The sequence below is a fragment of the Jaculus jaculus genome, chromosome X, assembly GCF_020740685.1.
Source record: "Jaculus jaculus isolate mJacJac1 chromosome X, mJacJac1.mat.Y.cur, whole genome shotgun sequence".
NCBI lineage: Eukaryota > Metazoa > Chordata > Mammalia > Rodentia > Dipodidae > Jaculus > Jaculus jaculus.
In genome coordinates this window covers 125,618,386-125,638,185 of record NC_059125.1, presented here as the reverse complement: position 1 = coordinate 125,638,185, position 19,800 = coordinate 125,618,386, and the positions used below count along the sequence as shown (strand labels likewise).

At 43.1% G+C, this 19,800-nt stretch overlaps 1 protein-coding gene across 7 annotated transcripts in view; it reads left to right on the top strand.

Annotated features, from left to right (window-relative positions):
- The window catches only part of Smarca1 (SWI/SNF related, matrix associated, actin dependent regulator of chromatin, subfamily a, member 1), an 88,063-nt gene extending 86,051 nt beyond the window's left edge, over positions 1–2,012 (top strand). For 3 of the 7 annotated variants that reach the window (XM_004653949.3, XM_045140231.1, XM_004653947.3), the window contains 2 exons: positions 353–463; positions 1,537–2,012. In XM_004653949.3, coding sequence (XP_004654006.3) covers positions 353–463; positions 1,537–1,608 — 183 coding nt within the window. In that variant the 3' untranslated portion in view covers positions 1,609–2,012. Of the gene's footprint in view, positions 1–352; positions 1,187–1,468; positions 1,490–1,536 lie in introns of those variants that run through there. The other 4 variants (XR_006634601.1, XR_006634602.1, XM_045140229.1 and 1 more) reach the window with 3 other exon arrangements.
- The last annotated feature ends 17,788 nt before the right edge of the window (positions 2,013–19,800 follow it).

Sequence of the window (19,800 nt, the reverse complement as noted above, 5' to 3'; positions counted from 1 at the left end):
CACTTTCAAAAATAGTTGTATTGATGGAAGATTAACCTTTAGAATTGGCTTTTTTCACACAGCATCATTCTCTGAATGCTTCTTTGGGTTATTTTGCATACCAGTCATTCCTTTGTTTTATTTTTATTATGTTCCATGGTATGGGTGAACCAGTTTGTTTAACCATCACCCACTGATGCCATTTACCCCATCTCTATTTTTAGTGGAACCTACTAATACTCTACATGAATGGTGTTCTAAAGAATACCAATTAAGGAAATTCTCTTTTACAGAAGTGACACAGTTGAAGAATCTTCATCTTTTTAAAGATTATGACTAAGTTACAGAATTAAGTCTTTATTATTTCATTCAGGAATTCCAGAGACGCTGCAACACCTTGATTTCATTAATTGAAAAAGAAAATATGGAAATTGAGGAAAGAGAAAGAGCAGAAAAGAAGAAACGTGCAACTAAAGCTCCAATGGTAAAATTTTCAGCATTTTCATAACATTTAGGTAGAGCCCATTTTTTACATAGTTAAATTGCCTATATTATGTATAATTCCATAGTGATATCTGTTATCAACTGGTTTTATGAAGTGATAATTTGTTTTGAAAAGAAAAAGAATTATGTCACAACCATATGTTTTCTATTTGTTTGTAGAGCATATGGTTAGGAACTCCCTAATAACAAGGCTCAGTATTTGAGAAATTCCTCATGAAAACTGAAGTATGATGCAAGTAAGAGCCTGTGAATTGAGACTAGGCTACTGTGGGGTTAGGAGAGGATTAGAGATGGGAAGGACAGTTTATGCCAAGGTTGAAACCAGAAATTCTAAATTGATAAAATAAATCACCTGGTCTTTGTGAAACCATGAGGGCGAATGAGAACCATGAGCAGACAAGAAAGTGTTACTTGGTAAAAAAGCTAACTGTTTGATAATAACTTGATTTTAATCCAGCCAGGTTGCTTTGTATAGCCATAATGTAAAATATTCTTCAGTGTATCATACTACTTGGGTGTGTTAAGTAAACTGCCGTATTTCATCAAGTCTAAGGTGCCTTCCATTTTAAGATACAGCATTATTTTTTGTATCAGTAAGAAAGATTGTTGCCAACCGTAATTTGTTATCCGTTGTAAAATGCATTCTGATTTCAGAGATGCTAAAATGTGAAAGAAATGTGCATCATAGAAGATATGAAATATGGTATGTTAAAATCTATCTTAATTTTAAAATAACGTAAATAAAAATTTCCCCAGAAACTTTAAGTATCAAGTAAAGATAAGAGAACATTTATAAGCCATGTGTAAGTAGATACTTGATTACTATTTTTGATGGATATTTTGTGTCTTTTCACAAAAAAGAAACATCTTTAAAAGTTATTTTACATTGGGTTATATAATTGTTGGGCTATATAGAACATTAACTATGAGTGTGACATTGAAGTGAATATTCATATTAAAATTTTCTAATGCATTTACATCCTAGATTTAACATTGTTGGGCCATTTAAAATGTGCATATTGGAGCAGAACATTAAATCTGTTTCCATTTTAGTCACAGAAAAGAAAAGCAGAGTCAGCTACTGAGAGCTCTGGAAAGAAGGATGTCAAGAAGGTGAAATCCTAAAGACTAGAAATAAAGTTTTAAATGGGAAACTGCTATTTTCTTGTTCCCATCTTCAAATACTAATTGCCAGTTCCAGTGTATTCATGGTACTCTAAGAACAATCTCTTTGGTTTTGATTTCTTGCACATTTTATATATTTTACAATGCTTTCTACCTGAAATGTGTAGCTTTATATTTTATGCATTCTAGTATTTTGTGTACTGTATTTTGTGCATTTCATGTCTTCATCAAATCCCTCTCAGTCCTTGTTTTTCTGAAGCTTGTGCTGAGGTTTTAGCTTTTCTATGTTTTATATGCCGCTGCTTTGAAAGAGAACCTAGATTCTATAGCTGTATTATTGTTGTTTCATACTTTAAATTTATATGGCTGTGGAAAAATAAATTAAAATGATTTGAGGAGAAAGACTTTTTCACTTCTTTGTTGCTTTCTTTTCTATTGAGTCTGGGCTTGTATGTGTTACTGCATACTGTGATTAGCATAATAAATGTTTCTTTGAGGTCATCTAAATATTTTTTTTTCCTAAAGGAATAAAGGGTGAGAAACGAAAAACATTTAAAAGCTTAATATTTGATCCTGTGCTTGCTGTCAGTATGCATTACATTTAAATTATTCTTTAAATATTCAAGTGGGAAAATATAATAAAGATATGTCTATAATAAATTTAATCATTTCCTGTTTTTTGTGCAGTAGAACACAATTGTGTTTACTGAATTGTATTCCTCAGTACTGTGTGTTTGGTTAAAAGTTAAAACTTTGCTTGCTGACTTGTATGTGATCTTCTCTGTCATAGAGACAATTCAGAAGAATCTGGGTGTAATGTAGATTTATTACCAACTAAATTAAAATGATGAGATAAATATTGTGCTTTGTAGGAGAAGGATGGCTGTATTTTTAGGAATACAGTTGTGCTCAGGTAACAATCTCAGAGCATCAGAGGTTTTGAGCACCAAGAATTCTTTTCTTGCTCACACCACATATTCCTTATAGGTCAAGTGTCTGAGATGGTCACTCAAGGTTCCAGGGTGAATGAGGCTCTCCTGTTTTGCAGTTGTGCTACCCCAATGTGATAGTTTTAGCTGTTACTGTAAGAGAAAAATAAGAGGCTAGAAGATTTTTTATAGACTGCTTAATGGTTTAGCATATCACATCTACTTAGATTGCATTGCCCCATACTAGCCACATTGCCTGTGTACTGGCAAGAAAGTTGACAAATGTAGGGGAACGAATAGAATGTCTTACGTTACTGCCCTCACTAACTAGTCCTTTGGCTCCAAACTCCAATCCAGAGCTCTTAAGCCCCAAATCAAATTTTGAAATTTTCCACTTCACTGAATTGAAAAGCTACCATCACTCACCTGAGCTGGAGAAAATGATACCTGAGGGAATTTCCCAGACACCCTCAAGTATTACACTAGGAAAAAAAAAAAATCTTTCTTTACTCTGGGAGGAAGAAGATGGAGGGTGGAAACATTGTACAGTTAAGGTTTTAGAATACTTTCATGGAAATTTTACAGACTGTACTTCTTGTTCTTTCTCTATTAACCCAAAATGGTTAATGGCAGAGTTGTATGTGACTGTCTACCTTAAGGGAGAAAAGTTGCAGGTAAGTTATTTCTGCTTTTTCTTGGGGCAATTTCCCTGATCCACTCCATGGCTCTGATGAGTGTTTCTTGGACCAGGGATGTGAAATCCAACTCCCCAAGGCTGTTAAAGAATCTTTGAGATGTCATCCTTAGGAACTTAATAAATGGTTTTATGCACACTATACATGTGGTGAAAACTTTACTGTTATCTTGTTGCTCATCTTAATGGACAATTGCATTATTGAATGTAGCTTCCAAGATGACCTACCTATACAGTGAGCACAATGTGATAGCATAGTCCAATTAATATTTTGTTGGGAATACAAAATGTACCAAGTCTGACTATAAGATCCCTCTTATTGTCAAATTTTCACAGAGAAATTAAACTCCCACAGAAAATTTAATAGTCACAATAAAGAAATCATATTTAAGACAAGAGGCTTAGATTATTAAAAATTTATTTGCGGGGGGGGGAGAGGGAGAGGGAGAATGGACATTCCAGATCCTCTAGCCACTGCAAGCAAACTTCAGATGTATGTGCCACTTTGTGCATCTGGCTTTATGTAAGTACTGGGGTATTGAACCTGGGTCATTAGGCTTTGTAGGCAAGTGTCTTAACCACTGAGCCATCTCTTCAGCCCTAGATTAAAAAAAATATTTATTTACAAACAGGGAAAGATAGAAAGAAGTGAGATACACAGAGAATGGGCACACCAGGACCTTCAGCTGCTGCAAAAGAACTCCAGCTGCATGCACCACCTTGTGCATCTGGCTTTACATGGGTACTGTGGAATTGAACCTGGATCATTAGGCTTTGCAGACAAGCACCTTAATTCCTGAACCATCTCTCCAGATCAATAGGCTTAGATTTATGAGATAGAGTCCCTAAACCTGCTTAGAGCCAGAGGAAGCAGAAGAGTTCTGCATACCCACATGCAATCTTATAAAAGCACAATGACCTCGGCCTTCTCCACCAGTAACAGCAGTCTAATCGGTCGTAGTAGAATTGGATCCAGCCTGATTCTTTGGAAAATGTGAACAAAAGAACGCATACAGTGGGGCAGAGGCTCTGAAGGGTCTCCTTCACTCAAAGCATCTGTTGTGAAGACAAGGAGGTGAATACGTCTCTCAACCACCCCAAGGCTTCAGGAGAATCCCTCATCAAGTATCTTCCTTAATCCACTGGGTTCTCAAGCTCTTATTTCTGTACAATAAGATAAAGGTCACTAATTTCTCATTGTTGATGTCTCACTTAGGTGTGCAGTTCCTTCTTTCTCCCTAGTTCCAAAATATTATGTTATGTAGAATGGTTACAACCTTAATTGTATAATTCTTTTAGGACTTATACACAATTTTTTTTTGTTTTTGTTTTTCGAGGTAGGGTCTCACTCTAGCCCAGGCTGACCTGGAATTCACTATATAGTCTCAGGGTGGCCTCGAACTCTTGGCGATCCTCCTACCTCTGCCTCAGGAGGGCTGGGATTAAAGGCTTGTGCCACCACGCCCAGCAACATTTTGTCTTTTGATTAAGAACTTCTGGGCTGGAGAGATGGTTTAGCGGTTAAGCGCTTGCCTGTGAAGCCTAAGGACCCTGGTTTGAGGCTCGGTTCCCCAGGTCCCACGTTAGCCAGATGCACAAGGGGGTGCACGCGTCTGGAGTTCGTTTGCAGAGGCTGGAAGCCCTGGCGCGCCCATTCTCTCTCTCTCCCTCTATCTGTCTTTCTGTCTGTGTCTGTCGCTCTCAAATAAATAAATAAATAATTTAAAAAAGAACTTCCATTTAAGATAAGTTGTTGAATAGAGCATTTTCAGCTGTTTTGATTGTTGTGTGTTTGATTTGAAAAGCTTATATTTAACTGATGGAATTATCTATTATCACTAAAATAAAATGCTCTTTTCAAAGTTGCTGGAAGAGATCTCTACCTGTGGCCTATTGTCCCTCCTTAGCAGTAGTTGGTTTCTGGCTAGTGTTGATACCAATGATTAATGCTAATATCCACATTGCCTTTTCTCCAGGTGGTTTTAACAGGTCTGCAATTCTTAAGTTCCCATCAAATTTTAATCTTCTATGACTGTTCCATTTCATGTCTTCATTTAGTCTAAGCTACCCTCCCCAATAGATAAGAGGTAAGATTTTCCCATGATGCGAATATATGTAGCTATCACTGTCTGTCATGTACCCTTTCCTATGAGAGTCACGTAATTGTTATAATTCATTTATTTTTATTTATTTATTTGAGACAGAGAAAGAAAGATGGAGAGAGAGAGATTGTGAACAACAGGTTCTCTAGCCACTGCAAACGAACTCCAAATGCATGTGCCACCTTGTGGCTTATGTGGATCTTGGGGAATTGAACCTGGGTCCTTTGTCTTTCCAGGCAAGTGCCTTAATCACTAAGCCATCTCTAAGCCCTGATTTTGTTTTGTTTTATTTTATTTTAGAGGGGAAGTGAGTGAGAGAGAGAGAGAGAATTGGCATGCCAGGGCCTCATGCACTGCAATCAAACTCCAGATGCTTGAGCCACCTAGTGTGCATGTGCAACCTTGCACTTCCCTCACTTTTATGCATCTGGCTTACATGGGATCTGGAGAGTCAAACATGGGTCCTTAGACTTTGTAGGCAAGTACCTTAACTGCTAAGCCCTCTCTCCAGCCCCAGCCCTGATACTGATATCTCTATCTATATCATCTCTATCTCTATTATCTCTATCTCTATCGAGAGAGAGTTTTTCAACATAGGGTTTCACACTAGCCCAGGCTGACCTAGAACTCACTGTGTTGTTTCCGGGTGTTTAATTACGTTTGAGGATTCCAAAGACTTCAGAGTATAGGTGCAGCCACTGAAGGAGGACAGAGAATGTTGACTAAGATAATAGACTAAGGCCTTAATTACCTAAAGATGTAGCTTATTCCTGCCTGGGATAGGAAGGGAAACTTACTGAAAGAATAAATAAGACCAAAAGCCAGCAAGATAGTAGAAAATGGTTAGACCCAGAATGTCTTTGTTTTGAAAACTGGGTTGGTCTAAAGAAACTCAAAGGCCCTTGAGAAGAAAAAAGTAAATATAAGATGGAACAAATGAACAAAAAGCTCTTGTCCAAGAAATAGTTTTAGAAGTGATGAGCTTTTTATTTTTTATTTTTACTTTTTGGTTTTTTGAGGTAGGGTCTCACTCTAGCCCAGTCTGACCTGGAATTCACTCTGTAGTCTCAGGGTGGCCTTGAACTCACAGCAATCTTCCTTCCTCTGCCACCCTAGTGCTGGCACTAAATGCGTGCGCCAGCACACCAGCTTAGTTTCCAGCCTTTTCCATGGGGCGTGAGGACTGAACTCAAGTACTCTAGCTTGAGCTATGAACGTTTTATTCACTGAGTCATCTTAACAGTCTCCACCCATTCTTAGTTGAGAACTACCAATCCTGGAGCTTGCCTTTTTTTTTTTTTTTTTTTTTTTACTGTGAGCTCTATTGATTCTTGAGTCTCTACTCCCCTATAGGACTAGGGTTACAGATGCACATGGCCATGAACAGATATATGTATATGTATATGTGGGTCCTGAGACAGAATTTGAGCAGTTTTTCAGGCTTTCTTAGGCTTTCATGTTGCACAGAAAATACTTAGCTGTAGAGCCATCTCCAGCCCTGGATGAAGGTTTTAAAACATTATTTTGTAGTTTTTTTTAAATCAGTTTAAACTGTTTGAATAATTTGCATGCCATAATTTTCCTGTTTGGTAATCATCTAACATATTAGGAAGGTACCATAACATAGAAAGCTGTCTTGTCTAACAAATCACACAGAAGTGGAACTAGTGACTTTCTCAGAAGGCAACTCATTGTGCTAAAAGAAAGCATTCTGAGTTGTATTGAGAACTGTCAACCTCAGGAGTTGATAACAAATGTATTTGTTTTGGCTGTCTCCTTCTCTCTCTCTTTCTGTGGTGTATGATGTTGTATGTGGTTGTATGCATGTGTATGCATTGGTGTAGGGCTCCATGGGTTTATCTGTGCTGGCCAGAGAACATCAGGATTCCCCCTCCATCACTCACCTACCTTATTTTTCCTTGTGATGAGGTCTCTTACTGATGGCGGAGCTTGTTTTTTATGAGCTTTAGTGAGTCTCTGGTCTCTGATCCCCACAAGACTTGAGTTACAGGTATGTGTGGCCACACCCAGTGTTTTACCTGGGTTCTGGAGCTTTGAATTTGAAAGATCTGTTTTAGCTTTATTTTAGTTAGGCTTTGTATCAGGCTTTGCTGTGTAACAAAGCAATCTAAAATTTAGTAGCTCAAAATAATTATTTTTAAACTTGGAATTGTATGGGTTGGCAGTTTGGGTTGGACTTAGTATTTCACAGGTTCAGCTGCTTTCAAGGTGTCAAATCCCTAATTATGCTTTGAAAGCAATCCTTGTAAATTGTGACGAGGTATTACATTGAACTGTACAGTTGAAATACTATAATTCAAATGGTATAAACTCTAAGCCTGGCTTGTGTATCTAAAATCGCAACCTACTTATGGCAATGGGAGGCATAATCAGAAGAATCCAGATGATTGCAGTTCAGCTTTATCATACACATATAGCAGAAAGAAGGGAAAGGAGAAACACCCAGAGGCTGTCCTCTGACCTCCATCCACAATGCACCGTGGCACATGCACCTACACACACCAATAATAATGCTAGAAAAGTTACCTGTCAGATTCAGTGTCTATAATCTTTTGAGGGATTCTTCAAATCTTCATTTCCTGAGCCTTGCAATGGTTGTTGCTCAGAATATATATTGCATTCTTCAGTTGCTTGGGTATGGTAAATTTTCTCCTGGAGGCAGTAATCATAAATGTATTGCAAAGAACTGAGTCCCTTCATCAACACTTCTAGATAACTGGAGAACCTTTATGTGAGAGTATTGCCCCTTGGATACCCCAAGGGCAGCAGTCTGCTTTCAGGTAATTCTGATCCTCTGAAGTTTTGTTGTATTGCTGGTAAATTCAATGTAGATTACCTACTAGTTGTGTTTCTGGGATCCTCCTCCTTTTGTAAACCTCAGAAGTATTCTGTCTGTGTTCTGTCATTGGTTTGCCACCCTTCTCTGCATGGTGGTTGTGATGTTCATTGTTACTTTTGTGATTCATCTATATGCTTTTTAGTGATATCTTTGTCAACATCTCTCCCATTCTCATTTACTGCTATAAAAGGACTAACTGCCATGTGTAACAATTTCTTCATGCTTCTTAACTCAAATTCCAAAGACTGGGAATATGGTCATCTTGCCACTTTTGCAGGAGCCACATCATTGTATGGTCTCTTCTCCCCTAGGGGACTAGGGTAAAGCCATGCCTAGCTACTTATGTGGGTCTTCATGCTTGCACAGGAAGTTACCTTAACCACTGAGCCATTTCTCCAGCACGAGGCATCTCTCCATTTGGACATGGCCACACACATCTGTAACCAAATCCTGTAGGGAACAGAGAATGAAGAGTAGCTGAGGCTGGCAAGCTCCTGCATCACTAAGAGACTCTGTCTCAAAAGAAGAAAAAAAGGGCTGGAGAGATGGCTTAGTGGTTAAGTGCTTGCCTGTGAAGCCTAAGGACCCCGGTTCGAGGCTTGGTTCCCCAGGTCCCACGTTAGCCAGATGCACAAGGGGGCGCACGCGTCTGGAGTTCATTTGCAGAGGCTGGAAGCCCTGGCGCGCCCATTCTCTCTCTCTCCCTCTATCTGTCTTTCTCTCTGTGTCTGTCGCTCTCAAATAAATAAATAAAAATAAAAATAAAAAAATTATAAAAAAGAAGAAAAAAAAAAACAGGCAGGTGAGTGATGGAAGGGGACATCCAACATTCTCCTCTGACCTCTGCAGGTGTGCACTTGGGTCATTACACCACATTTACTATGCATGCATTTTTAGGGCTGAGAACTCAATGGGTAATATACTTACCTTGCAAGCATGAGGACTTGAGTGTGAGTCTTTAGCACCCACCCATGTAAAATTACATGCCTGTAATCCCAGCACTGGGGATATGAAGGGTGTGGTGTTTTGAATATAAAATGCATGCCATAGGCTTATGTCTTTGAACACATAACCCACTTCGAAGGGGTGCTGTTTGGGAAGGTTATAGAACCTTTAACAGGTAGAAATTCGGAAGAAGAAATGTGTTACTGGGGGTGGGCCTTTAGGTGCAGTAGCCCATCCCTGCTTACTGTTTTTTCTTTACTTCCTACTGACATGATGCTGGTTTCTTGTTCCTTCCATGCTTTCCCCACCTTGATGGATTCTACTCTTTATAACTGTAAACCAAATAAACCCTTTTCCTTCAAGAAATTGCTTCTGGTCTGATAATTTATCCCAGCAAAGAGAAAGTAAGGGATACTTAGGGGATAGCTGGGCTTGCTGGCTAGCTTGTCTAGCCAAATCACTATCACTGAACTTTTGACTCAGTGTCAGACTATCTCAAAAATGATGCTGATTGTGATTGATGATGACAGCTGATGTCAATCTGTGGCTCTACCCTATATTTAAAAAATTTTTCATTTACCCATACACAAATATGACAACATTCATATGAACATAATCCATACATGCATACCATATGTACAAAATAAATTTTAAGTGGCAATAATTACCTGTGGTTAATTATGACATTCCTGGAAAAATGACCTAAAGAAAAAGAAACACCTCTTTTCTTTATAAAGAAGAACTGACTTGCTAGGAGTGGTGGTGCATGCCTTTAATCCCAGCACTCGGGAGGCAGAGGTAGGAGGATTGCCATGAGTTCGAGTCCACCCTGAGACTCCATAGTGAATTCCAGGTCAGCCTGGGCTAGAGTGAGACCCTACCTCAGCCCCCCCCCAAAAAAAAGAAGAACTGATTTCATAGTAAAAACAATGCACTAAATTCTCTTACAGGAATGTGATGGCAAGCATCCAAGAAAACAAAACTTTGTAGAATGTATTTGGCCACAGTGCTATACAATGACTGGTCAAATGATTTAATAAATAAAAATCCCCAAATGAACATATAATAAATAAAAAGACACATGATGCCTTGAAACAAAGTAGAGTATTGAGCCCATAAATATTCCATCATGGGGAAGGGAAGAGGGCAAAAAATGAAGATATCAAGATAGAAGAGATGGATGGACAATAAGGGGAGGGGACAAAAGAAGGTAATAGGAGGGAATTCTGATTAAAATATATTATGTACATGTATGACATTAAAAATGTAGAGGTGGGCTGGAAATATGGCTTAGTGGTTAAGCACTTGCCTGTGAAGCAAAAGGACCCCGGTTTGAGGCTTAATTCCCCAGTACCCACTTTAGACGGGTGCACAAGGTGGCACATACATCTGGAGTTCGTTTGCAGTGGCTAGAAGCCCTGGTGCACCCATTCTTTCTCTCTCTCCCTCTTTCTCTGTCTGTCACTCTCAAGTAAATAAATAACATTTAAAAAATTAAATATAAAGAAAAACACTAAAACAAAATAAAAATGTATAGGGCATAAAATATTATCATAAACGTCCACAGAAAATCATTACATTGGATATATTCTTTAGCTGCTGAAGCATATTTGCTGAAAAAAACTGCATTATGCAGTTCAAATCTAAAGAAAACAGACAAAGAGAGCCAAGAGCATTTTTTCAATAATATTCTCTTATGTGAACCCCTTCATTGTGTGAAATAATAAAAATGTAATACTCAGATTTATTAAAAGACAAAGCATGACTATAAAGTACCATGAGTACTTGTGAGTGACTTGTAGAACAGGACTATTACTATTACTATAGAGAGATTAACTTCAGTTATTCTTGTTCATGGAAGCGAAGTATATTAGTTTATAGATATTATACGGGATGCACAGAAACTTACACCACATTACAAGACTCTTCATAGGATTAAGAATCAAGGTAGAGACATCAAGGTATCAAGGTATAGAGGACAATACAGCTTTGGGGAACATGATTCATCTGGGGTCTAGTTGTACCTTTATCATTTAGCTAGGACATGAGAGCAAAACATTATCTAAATTCCCTGAGCATTCATTTGTTCATGTGTAATGTGGGCATGGCATACTCAAAGCTGACATTTGACTCATATTTACAGCATGGATGGAACTCTGTTCTGACTGGAACAGTGTCCACTCTGATAGGTGGTCATAATAATAGTTATTAATTATTTTCACCATCAGTCCTGAGAAGAGTTCATGGGTAGCATTATTCCAAATGTAAATGGAGATACATTTGAGGTATCTGACACAGATGTTACTTATAAACTATTTTTATATCTTCCTTTTCTCCTGTAGAAGTTCAAACATATTTTTTTAACCAAAAAGGGGAGAACTTTTTCCAACAATTTTATGTACAATTAATTAATCAGTTAATGAAACTGTTTACATCTATGGTGGCTTGAATCAGATGGCCCCCATAAACAAATGGGTTTTGGGTGTTTGGTCACCAGCTGATGACAAGTTGGGAGGTGGAGACTTGCTGGAGTAGGAGTGTTACTGAGGGTAGACCTTGAGGTTCATTAAGCCCTAGGTTGCCAGGTCATCTCACACTCTTGCTGCTCTTTTCCACCTGCCATGACAGAAGTGATGTCTACCCTCTGCTCATGCCACATTTTCCTTAGTAATCATGAAGTTTCCCCTTGAGACTATAAACCAAAATAACATCTTTCCTACAATCAATGGCTTTTAGCTGGGTATTCTGTCCCAGTAATGCAAAGGCAACTAAAACAGAAAATTGGCACCAGAGCAGTCAGGTTGTTTTTGCTAGAATCCTGACTGTGTGGCTTTAGTCTATTGTAACTGATTTGTAGGAGGAATGTCAAAGGATTTGAAACCTTGTACTAAGAGACACCTTGAAGTGCTGTAAGTAGAGCTTGATGGATTCTTATGAGAGTGAGAGACCTAAGTGCAGAAAGAACTGTGAACTGTGTAGGCTTGGCTTTGAGGGGGGGGGAAGTATTTAGGGGGGACTTGCCTAGAGGCAGTTTGTCTGAGAGGTTGGCTGTTCTCTTTCCATGTTCTAAGAATGTGAACAGGGTAGAATTTAGAAGAAATGGACTGGTGTCAGCAAATGGATATGGATATGGCACAGAAAGAAATATAAGTTTTGGGTAGGAGACAGTGCCTGTTTTAGATTGAAATGTTTGAGAGATTGTAATCATTGGGATTAGACTACCTCTTCTGCATTGGGTCAACAGTAAGAATGCTACTCTTTTGAAAGTAGGAAGCCTGAAGGAAGATTGCTATAGTTTTCCTGCTTGTCAAAGGCCTTATTCCTCCCTGGATTAACAAGTTTTGTAGCCAACCTGGAACTATGGGAGTATAACAAATATAGGAAGGGTCATTATATTTGCAATCCAGTTTTGTTTTTGGAGATGGCCACTAGGCAATGTGGGGCAGTGTTATAGTTCTTGAATGGAGGCTGTGGGTGCCATGACATGGATGAACTACGGGTTGCAATGGAAATCCCAGGATTTTGGAGATGCTGGGACTATGGGATGACTGCCAAGGAGAGATGCTGGCCCTAACTGTATTGTTTTTTGGGGACAGCCCAGTTGGTGGGGAGGAAATGGAACCCCAGAGACTTTATTGTGGATCTAAGATGGGCATGATAGGATTTGATATGTGTCTTGCTTCTTTTAGATCTTGCATTGGTCCAATTTTTTTTTTTTTGTGCTGTGCCACCTGTTGCAATGTGAATTCTTATTCTGTATCATTATGTGTATTTAACTTGTGTTTTAATTGTACAGGTTTATAGTTAAGAGACTGTTTCAAGTCTCAGATGAGACTTTAGACTTTCAGTTTTGGGATTGATTAAACCTATGGGAATTTTTATTTATTTACTTTTTATTGAAAACATCCATAAGCATAGATAAATACCATGACCATAATCCTCCCCCATAATCCTTATACCTCCCCAATCCCCCCACTCAATGGAAGCCCTTCTTGCTATGGGCACCTTTAAAGTTGGATTGAGTACATTTTACATCATGGGATGCATGTGAATTTATGGAGACAAGGGGTGCAATGCGGTGGTTTGAAATAATGTACTCCATAAACTCATATTTGGCTGTCTGGTCCCTAGCTTAAAGCCATTTGGGGGTAGAGCCTTACTGGAGGAGGTGTGTCACTTGGGGTAGTTCTTGAAGTCTATTAGCTCCTATCTTGCTAGTATTACTTCAGTTCACTCTTGCTATTTTCTACCTGCTGTGGCAGAAGTGATGTCCAGCCACTTTTCCCCCTGCCATCATGAAGCTTCCCTTCAATACTGTAAGGCAAAATAAAACCTTTCCTCCCACCAGCAGCTTTTCATTGGATGTTATATCCAGCAACACAAAGGTAACTGCTACATCTTCTATTTATTCAGCATCCATCATGTAAACATTAATATATCTATTCCAATCACTGATAGATGCTGGGGGTAAAAAGATGAACACTGCCAAGTCTTGACTTGTGATGAGTTCTCAATCTCAGAAAAATAGTCCCTGCTTTTAATCCAAACAACTTTTAAGTGTCAAAACATGAACCTGTATGGTAGCTCAGTGCAAATTTAGTAAGTAGACCTCATTTAGGCAGGTACAGCCTTTGCTTTGTTTGGCAGTTGAATGCAAGCTGAATTTCAGATCCCTCTCAGTTCCTCATCTAAGTGACCTGAGATAGTGCATAATACATATTATCCAAGGTGGTTGAGAACTGTTATGAACCATAGTTGCCATGTATTCTAACCTTGTGTGGTAGAATATTGATTTGTATGGTCAAAATGGCATTTGGAAAATATAGATAAAGGGAAAAGCATCAGTGTGTGCAAAGAGCATACACGTATGAAAAGAACTGGGAAGTTAGTAGAATAGTGGGTTCTCTTTTCAGATCATATAAGAAATGGGTAATCGTCCAATTAAATATTAAAACTAGATTTTTTTGTATTTCATGTGGAGGCGAGAATTGGCACACTAGGGCCTCCAGCCATTGCAATTGAACTCCAGATGTGTGCGCTATCTTGTGCACATGTGCAACCTTGTGTGCCTACATCACCTTGTGCATTTGTCTTACGCTGGACCTGCAGAGTCAAACATGGGTCCTTAGGCTTTGGAGGCAGGTGCTTTAATTGCTAAGCCATCTCTCCAGCCCTAAAACTACTTTTTAAAAAATATTTTATTTTTATTTATTTATTTATTTGACAGAGCAAGAGGAAGAGAGAGAGAGTGGGAGAGAGAGAGAATGGGCATGTCAGGGCTTTCAGCCACTGCAAACGAAGTCCAGATACCTGTGCCCCCTTGTGCATCTGGCTAACATGGGTGCTGGGGAATCGAACTTGGGTCCTTTGGCTTTGCAGGCAAATGCCTTAACTGCTAAGCCATTCTTCCAGCCCTAAAACTACCTTTAAAAAGAACATTTTATTTGCAATCAGAGATAGAGAGACAGAATGGATGTGCCAGGGCTTTCAGCCACTGCAAATGAACTCCAGATGCATGTGCCACTTTGTGCATCTGGCTTTACATGGGTACTACAGAATTGAACCCAAGTCCTTAGGCATTAAAGGCAAGTGCCTTAAGTGCTGAGACATCTCTCTAGGCCTAAAACTACTTTTGTGTAAGTTATTGCTTCTTCACTTTTCTTGGAAAAATGTAAAAAGCGAGCTATTTTAAATTTATTTGCATTTGTATTTTTTTAAAATTTGAGTTGGTATTGGCAGTTTATCCTGTAAGGTTATTTGAGGTCATTTAGTGATTTTCCTAACGGCTTTGAGTCTAGACAAAGATCAGTTATCAAAGGAGGATAAATGAGTCAGTGAGGTTTTATTTATGAAAACGTTTTTATTTAAATGTTAGTTACATGAAAAGTAGCTTGTAAAACAACAGTTTTAAGTAGTGACACCTCTGGAGAAATTTATGGCTGACTTGTCCACCAAGATCAGAGACGGACCCGAGTGCACTGCTCTGAAGACCAGGAACTGGAAGTGTAGCCTGTCAATGAAGATCCTAGCAAGCTTGTCTACCAAGATTGGCACTGGACCCATGTGCACCACTGTGAAGACCGGGAAATGGAGGAGTGGCATTTCTATGGAAATTATGGCTGGCTCATCCACCAAGATCAGAGCTAGACCTGTATGTACTGCTGTGAAGAGCAGGTACTGGAGGAGTGATACCTCTGTGAAATAATGGCTAGCTTGTCCACCAAGATCAGGGCTGGACATATGTGCATTGCTGTGAAGACAAGGAACTGGAGGAGTGATACTGCTTTAGAAATCATGCCTGGCATGTGCACCAAAATCCGGGCTGGACCAGTGTGCACTGATGTGAAGACCAGGAATTGGAGGAATGTTACCTCCATGGAAACCATGGCTAGCTTGTCCACCAAGATCAGAGCTGGACCCATGTGCACTGCTGTGAATACCAGGAAATGGAGGAATGGCACCTTTGCTCAGATCATGAACTGATTGTTCATGGATATTAAAGCTGGACCAAGTTGCACTGCTGCCCAGAACAGGACCTGGAGGAGTGGCCCATCTTTGCAGATGGATGCTGGCTTGGCTATGAAGAGCAGGGTTGGACTGAGATCCACTGCTGTGAAGACCAGCAACTGGTGACAGAGCTCGTGGTTGATGGACATCATGGTGAGTTTGGCCACCGAACTCAAGGCTGAACTGAGATGCACTGCTGCGAAGACCAGGACCTAGAATTGTGGCCCATCTGTGCAAGTCATGGCCAGTTCGTCCACGTTCAGGGCTGGACTGGGGTGTACTGCTGCAACGATGGCCAGGACCTGAAGGAATGGCCCATCTGTGGATACCACGGCCAGGTCGTCCACGTTCAGGGCTGGACTGGGGTGTACTGCTGCGATGACGGCCAGAACCTGAAATACGAGCCCATCTGCGGATATCACGGCTGGTTCGGCCACGTTCAAGGCTGGACTGGGGAGTACAGCTGCTACGATGACCAGGACCTGAAGGACTGGCCCATCTGCGGATATCGTGACCAGTTCTGCCATGTTCAGGGCTGGACTGGGACGTACTGCTGCGACGATGACCAGGACCTGAGGGACTGGCCCGCCTACGGATATCACAGCCAATTCGGCCATGTGCAGGGCTGGACTGGGATGTACAGCTGTGATGAAGGCCAAGACCTGAACGACTGGCCCATCTGCGGATATCATGGCCAGTTCGGCCACGTTCAGGGCTGGACCGGGACGTACTGCTACGACGTCGACCACGACCTGAAGGACTGGCCCGTCTGCGGGTATCACGGCCTGTTCGGCCACGTTCAGGGCTGGACCGGGATGTACTGCTGCGACGTCGACCAGGACCTGAAGGACTGGCCTGTCTGCGGATATCACGGCCAGTTCGGCCACGTTCAGGGCTGGACCGGGACGTACTGCTGCGACGTCGACCACGACCTGAAGGACTGGCCCGTCTGTGGATATCACGGCCTGTTCGGCCACGTTCAGGGCTGGAACGGGACGTACTGCTGCAACGTCGACCAGGACCTGAAGGACTGGCCCATCTGCGGATATCACGGCCAGTTCGGCCACGTTCAGGGCTGGACCGGGACGTACTGCTGCGATGTCGACCAGGACCTGAAGGACTGGCCCGTCTGCGGATATCACGGCCTGTTCGGCCACGTTCAGGGCTGGACCGGGACGTACTGCTGCGACGTCGACCAGGACCTGAAGGACTGGCCCATCTGTGGATATCACGGCCAGTTCGGCCACGTTCAGGGCTGGACCGGGACGTACTGCTGCGACGTCGACCAGGACCTGAAGGACTGGCCCATCTGTGGATATCACGGCCAGTTCGGTGATGCTGAGGGCTGGAACGGGATGTACTGCTGCGACGTCGACCAGGACCTGAAGGACTGGTCCGTCTGCAGATATCACGGCCAGTTCGTTGATGTTCAGGGCTGGAATGGGACATACTGCTGCAACGTCGACCAGGACCTGAAGGACTGGCCCGTCTGCGGATATCACGGCCGGTGCGGCGATGTTCAGGGCTGGACCGGGACGTACTGCTGCGACATCGACCAGGACCTGAAGGACTGGCCCGTCTGCGGATATCACGGCCGGTGCGGCGATGTTCAGGGCTGGACCGGGACGTACTGCTGCGACGTCGACCAGGACCTGAAGGACTGGCCCGTCTGCGGATATCACGGCCGGTGCGGCGATGTTCAGGGCTGGACCGGGACGTACTGCTGCGACGTCGACCAGGACCTGAAGGACTGGCCCGTCTGCGGATATCACGGCCGGTGCGGCGATGTTCAGGGCTGGACCAGGACGTACTACTGCAATGACGACCAGGACCTGAAGGACTGTCCCATCTGCGGATATCATGGCCAGTTCGGCCACGTTCAGGGCTGGACCGGGACGTACTGCTGCGACGTCGACCAGGACCTGAAGGACTGGCCTGTCTGCGGATATCACGGCCGGTTCGGCCACGTTCAGGGCTGGACCGGGACGTACTGCTGCGACGTCGACCAGGACCTGAAGGACTGGCCCGTCTGCGGATATCACGGCCGGTTCGGCCACGTTCAGGGCTGGACCGGGACGTACTGCTGCGACGTCGACCAGGACCTGAAGGACTGGCCCGTCTGCGGATATCACGGCCGGTTCGGCCACGTTCAAGGCTGGACCGGGACGTACTGCTGCGACGTCGACCAGGACCTGAACGACTGGCCCGTCTGCGGATATCACGGCCGGTTCGGCCACGTTCAGGGCTGGACCGGGACGTACTGCTGCGACGTCGACCAGGACCTGAACGACTGGCCCGTCTGCGGATATCACGGCCAGTTCGGCGATGTTCAGGGCTGGACCAGGACGTACTGCTGCGATGACCGCCAGGACCTGAAGGACTGGCCCATCTGTGGATATCACGGCCAGTTTGGTGATGTGCAGGGCCAGATTGGGATGTACTGCTGTGATGATGTACATGACCTGAAGGACTGGCCCGTCTGCGGGTATCATGGCCAGTTCGGCCACGTTTAGGGCTGGACTGAGGTGTATGGCTGCGTCGATGGCCAGAACCTGAAGGACTGGCCCGTCTGCAGATATCACGGCCAGTTCGGCCACGTTCAGGGCCAGACTGGGATGTACTGCTGCAACGACGGGCAGGACCTGAAGGACTGGCCTGTCTTCGGATATCACGGCCACTTCGGCCATGTTCTGGGCCAGACTGAGACGTACTGCTGGGAAGATGGCCAGGACCTGAAGGAATTGCCCGTCTGTGGATAGCACGGCCAGATTGGCCATGTTCAAGGCCAGACTGGGGCGTACTGCTGCGACGATGGCCAGGACCTGAAGGAATGGCCCATCCTTGGGTAATGCAGCCAGTTCGGCCAGGTTGAGGGTCAGACTGGGGCATCCCTCTGCGATGACAGCCAGGACTTGAAGGAATGCGTCTTCGGCTATCATGGCCAGTTCGGCCACGTTCAGTGCTGGACTTGGGCGTACTTCTACGGTGACGACCAGCACCTGAAGGAATATCCCATCTTTGCATATCATGGCCAGTTCTGCCACATTTAGGGCCAGACTGGGGTGTTCTGCTCCTAAGAGTAGTACCTGGATAAGTAGCCCGTCGACTCATATCGCGGCCTGTTCGGCCACCATGGGGTGAAGTGCTGCCAATACCAAGACCTTGAAGAGTGGCCCATCTGTGCAGATAATGGCCAGCTTGGCCTCTGTGTTCTGTGCTGGAGCAGGGTGCACTGCTACGAATGCCAGGACCTGGATGAGTTACTCCTCTGAGCAGGTCACAGCCAGCTTGTTTGTGTAGATCAGGGCTGGACAGGGATGCATGACTCTGAAGACCAGGAGCTGGTGGCATGGCCTGTGGATAATAGACATTGTGTCCAGCTTGGCCCAGAAGATCAGGGCTGGGCCAGGGTGCACTGCTGTGAAGACTTGGAGCTGGAAGAGTGTCCCAAGAGGAGTGTTCATGGCTGGACCCGGGCACATTGCTCCAAAGACCAGTACCTGGAGTGGGCAGTTGGCGGTGAGTGTGGCCTGCTTGTTTTAGGTCCCTGTGCATATCCCGGAGGGACCCAGATGAATTTCCTTGAAGACTAGGGCCTGTCCAAGTGGCCTGGCTCTGGAGGTCAGGGCATGGAGCAGATAGGTGGTGTCTGAAATGATAGTGCGACATGGTGGTGACTCTTCAGAGGGCAGGTTCGGACTTCTTACTAAAGTTGAGAAAAATGGCTCCTACCGAGCTGAGACACTGACGAAAATGGCGGCTGAGTTGGAAGCAAAGTTTGAAAGAAAATGGCGGCAAAGGCGGAAATCAAATTTGGAGAAGACGGTGGCTGAGAAGGAACTAAGTTTGGAGAAGATGGTGGATGAGATAGAAACAGTTTGCAGAAGACTGTGGCTAAGGCGGAAGTCAAAATGTGAGAAGACGGTGGCTGAGAATGAGCAAAGTTTGTAGAAGACAGTGGCTGAGATGGAAACAAAGTTCGTAAAAGTTGCTTGCTGAAAATGGTACCTGAGGCAGAAACGAAGTTTGGAGAAGATGGCTGCAGAAGATGGAGGCTGAAGTGGAAACAGTGTTTGGAGAAGACGGCTACTGAGGTGGATACAATACTTGGAGAAGACGGTGGCTGAAAAGGAACAAAGTTTATAGAAGAAGGAC